Consider the following 10,738-nt stretch of genomic DNA (forward strand, 5'->3'; position numbering starts at 1 on the left):
AATTGTCAAATTTGGTTTTACATTATTTTTTTTTCAAAGCATGTTGTCAAAAAAAGACGTGGCAATGGCATATCTTTCCGCAGTAACACATGTTGGCTAGAAAAATTTACTGAGGACCAAATTTGTTAACCTTGTACTAAATGTGTGAGGTCTCGAATCAACTGTGTTAAAATTAAACCAAATATGTGTAAAGGATATAAAATAAAGGAGTACATTTATAAATTACTAAAGATGTAAGACTAAATGTGACATACCCATAATTACATGATTAAAAATTAATTTTTCCAATCTCCTAACATTTTCTCCCTTAGTTGGCTATATTTGGTTCTTGATTTTAGTAAAATATTTTCTTCACTTGAAACAAATAATAATATTCCTTTGTGGTGCAATTTCTCTTCCTTTTCTTCTTCCTCGCAGAATTTCTAGTTGCAAACCTATCACCATTTTTTTTTTTTGGATAAATGTAAGTTTTATTAATAAAACAAGATCGTACAGTACAACAGTGCTCAACTAGGAGGCTCAATATTAGAATCGCGAGGGGAGCATCGGGCTCTATTGGCACCATGAGCAGCATGGTGCGGCCGGGCTGGGGATTTGAGTTTGTGGCATTGTGCGCTCGGGTTGAGACTCGAGTGGGACTTTTGTGCTGGGATTAGAAAATTCTAATCTTGCGATCGATGTATGATAGTTGGTATCGATATGTGACATGATGCGCGCAGGCCAGATTTGAACGTGATGTTACTACCGAGATGGGGAACGAAAAAACCCCAACCTTGTTAGTGCAGTCGAGACGGGAGTTGAGCATCCCATTCTTGTCTGTGATCAGACCGATGCGAGACTAGCATTTAAAATTTTGCTGCCGGACGGAGATTCAAAGATCCTATCCTTGCAATTGCAGTCAAGCGCTCGGGTAGGTTTACTGACGCTTTAACCCCCCTTCATCCCTCCCCCCCCCAACACAAAAGAAAGGGCCTAAAAACAGAAAATTAAATAAGTAACTTTATTGCCAATTAATAAAAGATTGGGTATTAATTAATATTTTGCTTCATTTGTACCTACGAAAAAGCGGCTTAAACAAAGTTCAAATAAATTAATCCTCTGAACATAAAAACTAATCTTGTCCCACATGCTACGAAAATTGCAGCAGGTACAGTAGGCCATGTTTAGACTTTAATTTTCTAGTACTGTAGTTTTCAGGATTGACAGCTAAGTTTACATATATATATATATATATATATATATATATACTAGGAATAATTACATTTACGTTTTTTTAAAAATATGAAATTATATTCTTTTTAATTTTTTTTAAAATTATATTTACACTTCTTTTAAAAATTCACTATTCACATTTGAGGTCAGCATTTTTTGTCAAATCTTAATAAAGGTGTGCAGGTGTAAATTGAAAATTTCAAATGGTGTGTAACTGTAATTTTAAATTTTTTTTAGAGAAAATGTAATTTTGTATTTTTAGACAAAGACTAAGTGTAATTAACCCTATATCTTAATACTTGTACGGATCTTGATCCACCATTATATTATGATAATCAAGTCCTTAATTTTCTAATACAACACGACTAACCCAAACCCTATTAAAAAAGACTTCCACATGCACGCATCGCACCATCTTCTGATTTAACAACTCATCAAACACATTCTTGCATTGCTTTCAAGCTACAGCCATGGCCGACGAAGTCCAGTTCTGCCAAAACTATCTGTTGATAAAGCCTGAACAAGCCAGCTGCTTTGATTTGTTAAGATTATTATGCTCGAAAACTTTAGAGAATAGGGACTTTTTCAGAACTCCGGTGGAAGCCGAGGCGGTTCGTTTTCGCCGGAGATGGATTGTTTTCATCTCTTTGTTGGTCCAGAAAGTGCTGCTTTGGTTGAAGAGACCGTTGGCGGCGGTGGGGGATGCGGTGGAGCTGTTGCTGAATTATCCGGCAGCCAATGGTGGCTACCTCCGCCTGCTCTTCAATCTTCTCACAGGTTTTGAATTTACTCTTTTTTTTTTTTTCTTGGCCCTTTTGTTTTGTTTTTCTTCTCCATTCTGTTTGATTATTTACTTAGATAGTATATGTATTCATGCATGCATGTTATAATACGTAATTTGAAGGAAGAGAGTGGTAGAAGTAGTTGAAAATCATCATTTATTTTTGGGTGAATTTTGTTAGTAGTTCAATTGAATTTTTATATTTTTGGTGCTATAAATTCATCCAATACGAAAATCGTTTGAAATCCTTACTCCCGAATTGTTAAATATCCGTAAAACCTTCTTGATTGGTGCACCTAAATATTTTTTAACATTAGTATATGTCTTCTTGAAATATCCTTAGAGGTGGGGTACACTATGCCGTTAATTAGTCTAAAATATAATTATTATTTTTCTTTATATTCTGGCATCTATTTAAAGTTGACATGATCTTTTTGATCCATATACTCACTCATTATCAAGTTGGTTGATTATTATTCACTTCTTCAGGCAAATCACTTTTTCACTTTGGGTTTTTTCTTACTTGTGAAATACATGTAGGTTTAAAAATATATTGTACTTTAAATTATAATATTTAATAATAAAAAATGGTGGAAATTTTTTTTTTTGTGACTTTTGAGAATTATATTTGAGTTTTGATTGATTAATAAATTTCAAAAAATAGAATTTTTCACATACTTTTATAATTTTTTTTTTTAAATTAGACCTTCATTCTCTTTTTTTTTAAATTTTTATTGCATGTCTATTTTGAAATTTTGCTTCACAGGAATGTAGAAAAAATAAAATAAAAATATTCCACAAGAATTATTAGTTTAAAAGTTGTCTTTCAATAAATGTTGAGAAATTTTTATCTTTTATACTTATTCAAAAACTACAATGTTAAAATAAAAATAACTTAAAAAATGATACCTTTAAAAAAAATTATATTTAATAATACTTAATTTTTAATCTCTTTAATCAAATAATATATTATATTATCACCTGGGAAATCACACATATATATAATACGTCAAGCCAAATACTATGTAACAGATTTGATCGATGGGATTACTTATCATTTTATTTTCGTCCTACACAATTCCATCATACCTGATTTACTCACACGAGCCAAACAAAGCCTAATTGTATAGAAAAAAATTTAGAAGCTCTTCGAATTCATTCAAGAATGTGATTAATTAATGTAATTTCATACACAGGGAGGTTGGTGAGGCCAGATAAATCATCAGCAGGCTTCATATCAGTGGTTGGATACACTGACAAGAGATGGAATTTGGACAGAAGCATTAGGAATCATGAAAAATACAACGCATCCCTGGCTATTATGGCTTCCAAATTATCCTACGAGAATGAATCCTTTGTCCGAAATATCGTCACACATCATTGGCAGGTACGTATATATGCTTCATCATAATTTGTTTATTTTATGATTCATTATCACTAAAACTATTATAATCTTTTTTCCGTGATTTATTATAATTATAGTCAAACATTATAAAAGAATGTGTCTACTACTAATTAACTGTAGTATGTAGCTATGCAACAACTAGCTATTAACTGTTGTTTCTATAGTAGGCTAAACCAGAACATTAGAATCATATCTAAAAATTATGATAAATATTTTAAACATAGCAAAAATTATGATAAATATTAATTAATTAACCATGATCAACAATTGAATTTTCACGTTCCTTTATTTTAATCATAGTAGATATTACTAGTTTACTATAATTTTTAAATAGTAGTAATTTGTAAATACTAATCCAGTTATTTGTGGTGTACGTTAATTAATCCTATAAAAATAGTAGAATTATAGTTTTTCACGATATCTGATTAATAGGTACGTAGGTTGCACTCTTAATTAACTTCCCCTTTTATCATCTGGTACAGATGGAGTTCGTGGAGTTCTACGACTTTTGGAATGGTAAGAAATCGATATTTTAAGATAAATGTTGATGATAATGTCATTCCAACTGCCTCATCATGAGAGCAAATGCAGCTGCCTTTTTCTCGCAAAACTCAGTCGAATTAAGAAAAAATTATTGATAATTGTTATATTAGACTTATGTTAATTGAAGAGTTAGTTAATTATTTATGTAATTAATTGCTAATTGTGTTATTGCGTATCATTGTGTGCTACTACTGACATTATTGGAGGGCAGACCTCTCTGGTAGTATTGACACGGTTGCCCCATTTTGAAGAGGTGTAGCTTGTAAGTTTCGCATAAAAAGTCATACCGGCATGTGTCCGTTTGTTTCATTTCAGATGTTTCAATTGATGTTCTAACCATTGATTTGAATTTTTAATGATCCCATCTTCCAGTGGTAAAATTTGAGGTTTTGTAATTAATAGATCATGAATTTGAATTTTACTAATATAAATATTTAATTTATTTTTAATAACAGAATAGTATGTTGTTTTTTTTATTGGAACATATATGAATAATTTCATCTATTATGTATTATTCATTGTAATATCATATTAAAAGAGAATGATTATGTTAATAGAATTTGATTAAATGTATATTTATTTTAAAATTCTATTAATTATACTCTATTAGTTTTCAGATTATTTTAATATAATGTATCTTTAAAAAAACGAAAAACAACCCTTTGCAGATTTCCAGGAACTAAACACGACTTATGCGATGATGTTCCGAGACAAAAACGTGAATCCCAACCTAATCGTCGTAGCCTTCCGAGGCACGGAGCCTTTCGATGCCGACGCATGGCGAACGGACGTCGACATATCGTGGTACGAGTTTCCGGGCGTCGGAAAGATCCACGGCGGGTTCATGAAAGCCCTAGGTTTACAAAAATCCACAGGTTGGCCGAAAGAAATCCCTCCGGGCCCGGCCGGAAAATCGTTTGCCTACTACACCATCAGGGAGCGGCTGAAAACCCTAATCCATGAGAATGGAGACGCAAAATTCATACTGACAGGGCACAGCCTGGGAGGGGCACTAGCAATTCTGTGCGCTAGTGTTCTTGCAATACACCAAGAGGAACTGCTGCTACAGAGATTGGAGGGAGTGTACACTTTCGGACAGCCAAGAGTGGGGAATGAGCAATTCGGGGAGTATATGAAGGGCAAAATGACGTCGTATGATGTGAAGTATTTTAGGTTTGTGTATTCCAACGACGTGGTGCCTAGGTTGCCATATGATGATAAGACCTTCATGTTCAAGCATTTCGGCCCGTGTCTGTACTTCAACAGCTGCTACAAAGGCCAGGTGAGTTCTGAATCCTGATACTCCATATTTAATATTTTTCTTTTTACATTAATTGTCTAACTTAATTTTCATATATATAAATATTCGTGTAGCTAATTTGTTGCATCAGCAATTTAAATTGCAAAAATAATTTTCAAAAGGAGATATAAATTTTTTTAAAAGTAAATAAAATTATAATTCATAAACCGCATCGTCGCTCGGGGCAGTTCATCACAAAAAGTGGATGAAAATATAACGAAAACTAACAAATTAAGCTAATTGTTAGATGACTGCTAAAATCAATGATATTGGTAATTTTCTAAACCACAAGAAAATATTTGTAATTATAATAAGTTTCAAGAAAGCTTGTTGTTATTTATCTTAAATTTTTTTATAAACATCGAGAGTATCAATATAATTATCCCTTGATTTTAACATCTGAATATCGTTCTCTACGACAAAAGATATTAAACATTTGAATGGGTAGTGCAGGTTTTAGAGGAGGAACCGAACAAGAACTACTTCTCGGTGCTTTACGTTGTACCCAAGATCTTAAACGCAGTTTATGAGTTGATTAGAAGTTTCATCTTGCCCTGGAGAAAGGGCGAGGAGTACAAAGAAGGATGGGTAATGAAATTATTTAGGGTAGCAGCTTTGGTAGTCCCAGGTTTAATCAATCATTTACCAGTTGATTATGTTAATCTCACTAGGTTAGGGAAATTACCCTCATCCATTCATCTTCAGGGACAGGGACCAAATCAAAATCTCAAACATGACTAGACTGCACACACAAATTGCTCCCTTCAAGTTTAAATTATATATTTTGTGTTGCTTGCTCTGTATATTAAATAAAGGTACTTTTACACTTTATATTAATTCTTTTGTTTTTCTATTTCGTTTCCCTTTTTCACAACCATAATTCAAAGTTGAAGTATAGTTAAGAACGCAGCTTGAAAGTTGGTAAAAAGGGATAATTTTGAACTAAACTTTTATATATCCATTCGGTTACGTCACACATGATATTACATTTGTCGTGCGATGAGTACTAAAATTTCTTAAGACAGTAAAGAAAATGGGCATTGTGATCACCCCAATTTTATTTTTTTTTTTTAAAAAAAATACACCTCAGTGCTTATATTTAATTATATATATATAGGGTGAATAGCAATTTACCCTCCTATGAAAAAATATTGCAATTTATCCCCCTATACTTTTTAAAATAAAGCAATTTATCTCCTTATACAAGGAGGTAAATTGCTTCATTTTAAAAATCATAGGGGAGTAAATTATTGCATTTTAAAATATATAGGGAGGTAACTCGCTATTTATTTTTTTATAAGGGAGTAATTTGCTAATTTACGATATCACAAGGGGGTTGCTTGTATTTTTTCCTATATATATATATATATATATCTTATAGTTAAACAAATTGAATTTTAAAAATTTGGTCCCCGTTGAATTGTTAAATTATCTTTTGTGAGAAACAAAATATCTACCTCGTACCCCAAAACAAAAGCATAATGTTTGGATTCGTTTTCTGAGTGTTTTGTTGTATTTTGCAAAGATAGAGAGAGAAAAATAAAGATAAATAAGTGTGTGTTAGAGATAGTATGTATGTTTGGATTTGTTTTTGGAAATAATTTAAAATAAGTATTGTATGTTTAATGTTGTGTTTTTAGAGACAAAAATTACTATTCATTGTCAAATCATGTCTTTTTTATATATATTTATGTATATATATGTATGTATTTATGCTAAAACAGTTTAAAACACCTAAATAAGGTATTTCTGAATGATGGCAAACATTAAGTATATTTTAACTCGTCCCAGAGATAACTTGAAAATGAAAACAAACATAGTGAAGATTTCTAGAGCTGTCCGTAGCCCTCTTGCTTCGTTATGAATAATTCTTACAGATGAAATACTACAAAAGGCACAATGTATACACACACACACAACAATATAAGAGGTGATAAATAGGTAATAGTTTGGACATGTACTAATGAGCTGAGCAAGAAATTGAAATTACATACAAGGGTAAACAACACAACACAGCCCAAAGGCCTGGAGTGCAGGTAGATTAACTGGTCTGTTAACCTATGAATAAATGGATCTCTTCTTCACATCTGGCTGGATACATCTCAATTTGATATACATACTAATTACAACAAATACAAACATCACTATTCCAAAGCATTGCTGCTTTTATAGCCTACCTGAATTCCAGACACCACTGTAGGTTTTCCCAAATACTCCGGGCTGCAAGACTCAATCAACTTCATTCAGAGTCGGAATGTCATTACGCACACACTTCCACTGTGCCTAAACCAATAAGAAAACCAAACATTAAGGTTAAAGTTCACAGAAGACATAAATATTGTTACAGATTACCATGACTCAATTTCTTTCATGGTTTGCATTACCTGACATCATGAAGCCCGTTTCTGACCAAGATAACATTAGGATGCACTAGAAAGCATGACATGTAAAGCATCCACTCAGTGAACCAATCGGGTGAGTCCTACGAAAGGATAATGCTTTGTCGGATGGCCTTGAAATTTGATTTGCAGCCTGGTTGTTCAGCACAGAGCTCCTCATTTCTTGGGCCTTCTTTTGTGCAGATCTCAGTTTATTCATTATTTTGTCCATGGATGATGATCTCTTCTTTTCCAGTTTCATCTGAACCACACAAATCAATCAACTTCGCAAATTTTTACCTTCTTTGGTTAACGTATAATCACATTGATGAAAGCCACACTAACAACCTGAATTTCATGATGCGGAAAGAATATCGATGAGATTGAGTAAAACTAATGCATAATTCTTGGGCAAAAACAGATTGGTGGTTTTGGATTTTTTCTTTATTGCTTAAGAAACAGAAAGTTTTCAGTTCTAAGATATAAAGGTAAATGCTGCTGATGTTTGGTAGGCTTCAGACAAAACTGGAAAGTTTTTTGAAGTTTGATGGCAGCTGAAAAATACCTCTAGTTTTCTTATTGCAGCCTCAGCTTTTGCTTTCTGTAGGTTCTCCCAAGCAGTAATCTTGGCTTCCTCCCTCTGTATCCTGAAATGGGGTAGTAAGACCCATAAATGGCTGTAACATGCGTTTCGTCTTCTTTGGTTTCATCAGTGAACGATTCCTTTATCAGGAGTCGATGAAACTCAAAATTTTGTCTACTAAAGCGAAGAAACAATAAAAAGTTCGAAACAATGAAAAGGAACAAGACAAACAAAGAAAGGCATAGATTTAAATGATAATATATTCCATAAAAAACACAGGAGACACAAACATGGATGCGCTCTATAATTACCTAAATACTCCAGAAAAATTGTTTCATCCAAAAATTTTACTTCATCATTCTTGCTAAGTTAACTTTTTGAAACATGACCTATTGCATGTCGTGCGTTAATTATAACAGTGGATCATAAGAAAAACAACCAGTAAAACTAGAAAGACACAAGATGATACACACAGACAGGAAATGACTTATATTATGACTTTAAATTAGGTATTAAGATTGCAAGATTCAGAATCTTCGCAGACCATTTAGGTTTTTTAATTTCTGCTAATTTGTACCAGGTTCTTTGCTGGGATCATTTGCACTGGTTCCTCAAAAGCATATTTCAACAAGCCAAATGAGAGTGATCAACTAAATAAAATTACTTTGAAATACTCTTAGACGTTTCCGCCGAAACTTCCCAACTAGCAGACCGAATGTTCACAGCTTTCCTTTTCCAGTCATCAGCATTTCGACTGCCCCTTCCAGGAGTTTTACCCCTATTCTTCTTGGACCACCTTGTCATCGTGACTCGTTCATCAACCGGAACATCCCTGATATCTGGTCTTGAGGTATTTGTACTATGCAATTCTGCAACGGGTAGGATAGACGGAGTTGCTAGAGAGAATGATGAGAGTCTCCTAGGTGAGGACTGGATGCTACTTTCAGGACTCATCTGAGTGGCCATGTCTCTCCTCGAAACGACCCGAGAAATGTTGTTCGCAGCATCTTCTGTACCATCATATTTCTCGTCTATATATTTTAATACAAAATACCAACAATCAGAGAATCACATAAATTATCTATTTTGACATCTAGAATAGGCATTGTGTGAATACATAAAAGGGAATCAAGATTAATATGAATGTGCTCTAAAAAAATGCAAAAGAGTACCAATAAATCTAGGTCCTAGCATAGACAGGAGTAATAGGGACAAGAAACCAGCAATTATTAAGTGATATGCTATTGTCAATCTCATTTGAATTATAAGCATAAATCTTAGACTCATCAATGACGCGTTGTGTTATTTTAGACCACATTTGACTCGATGCATCAAAACAGTTCTCTCAATGCATCAAAACATTTCTTCAGAAATACAAATAGAAAACAACACAAGGTGGGATTAGAGCCAAAAGAAATAATATAATATAATATCATATTGACATAAGCAAAACCTTTTCGAAGGAAAGGCCAAAGAAGAAACAATGTCTTACCCTGGTGGCCCGGCAATAATGATTGGCTTAGCATTTCAGAGCATCCATGAACGCTAATTGACCTAGCCATGCAAGGCTCAGTGCCCACACGGAAGTTTCCACTGCCTTCACAGCCTCCATATCGAATTGACATTCCATCCGCAGCCATTACTCCGGCGGAAAATGGTGAATTTGCCATTACTTTTCCTGTATTCCCCCCATCAAACATGGGTGCGGCGGGAGAAAACAATTGATAGTAAGCAACCCCTGGAGCCCCAAGGGGCCCACTCTTTGATTTGGGCCGCCTCTGTGGCTGCTGAAATGAAGTTCTCACAGCACCATCTCCTGACACAGGACTAAAAATCCACCTCTCTGCATCTTCCCATTTCGAAGGCAAAGTCCTACCATTATTGTAAGGCAACAATGCAGTATTTAAATTCCTCCGGTTTGCACTCGTCTGCAGCGGAACACGTTCTGAACTCCAACCTTTTTGAATCCCAACACTCGGGTGTCGATAGTTAGGTGTTCCAGGGCTTGGAAATGTACCAGTTCTGCGAGTTGAAGTAGAAGTTTTTTTCATGGCTCCAAGTCTCGGTGAGGAGGAGTTTACAACGTTAGTCACAGAATTGTTAAGATCAAGAGAAGCAGGTCTTCGACGGTCTGTTTTTTTCAACAGAATTTCAGATCTCAACCTTCGGTCTTGACATTCTAATCAAATAAACCCAACCAGGAAATAGAAAGTGAATTTATGAACAGCAGAAACATTGCATCTTGAATTGGGACATCAAACACAATGCACCAAGTAAAATACCTTTAAGAGCTTGAGAGAATGAATTTCTTGCAGAATCTATGGCTATATTTTCATCCTCTGTCGTCTCAGCCTCACTGCTATCTAATTTGTGAGCTAAGTACACAAGTCACAGTGGAGGACAAACAGTCAGTAGTTTGATCGAAAAAATTTTAAATTTTGATCTTTCCAGTTCAGCAATGGAGGAGGGTCAATTAGGGGAAGCCAGCCAGCTAACAGCAGAGTTCAAACTCAAGAAAAGTGTAAAAGCCGTACCT

The 10,738-nt window shown here is 34.2% G+C and overlaps 2 protein-coding genes across 2 annotated transcripts in view; one reads left to right on the plus strand and one right to left on the minus strand.

Annotated features, from left to right (window-relative positions):
* LOC105159159 lies at positions 1,545-6,062 on the plus strand. The gene is made up of 5 exons (XM_011076117.2): positions 1,545-1,989; positions 3,190-3,380; positions 3,881-3,914; positions 4,610-5,223; positions 5,695-6,062. The coding sequence occupies exons 1-5, from the start codon at positions 1,683-1,685 to the stop codon at positions 5,980-5,982; spliced, it is 1,434 nt and encodes a 477-aa protein (XP_011074419.1). The 5' UTR covers positions 1,545-1,682; the 3' UTR covers positions 5,983-6,062.
* LOC105159160 overlaps positions 7,064-10,738 on the minus strand; it is a gene marked incomplete in the record, with an annotated part of 4,662 nt that continues 987 nt past the window's right edge. The window contains 6 exon segments of the mRNA XM_011076118.2: positions 7,064-7,524; positions 7,626-7,881; positions 8,185-8,266; positions 8,867-9,233; positions 9,695-10,381; positions 10,485-10,577. Coding sequence (XP_011074420.1) covers positions 7,672-7,881; positions 8,185-8,266; positions 8,867-9,233; positions 9,695-10,381; positions 10,485-10,577 — 1,439 coding nt within the window.

This window comes from Sesamum indicum, linkage group LG3 (assembly GCF_000512975.1).
Source record: "Sesamum indicum cultivar Zhongzhi No. 13 linkage group LG3, S_indicum_v1.0, whole genome shotgun sequence".
NCBI lineage: Eukaryota > Viridiplantae > Streptophyta > Magnoliopsida > Lamiales > Pedaliaceae > Sesamum > Sesamum indicum.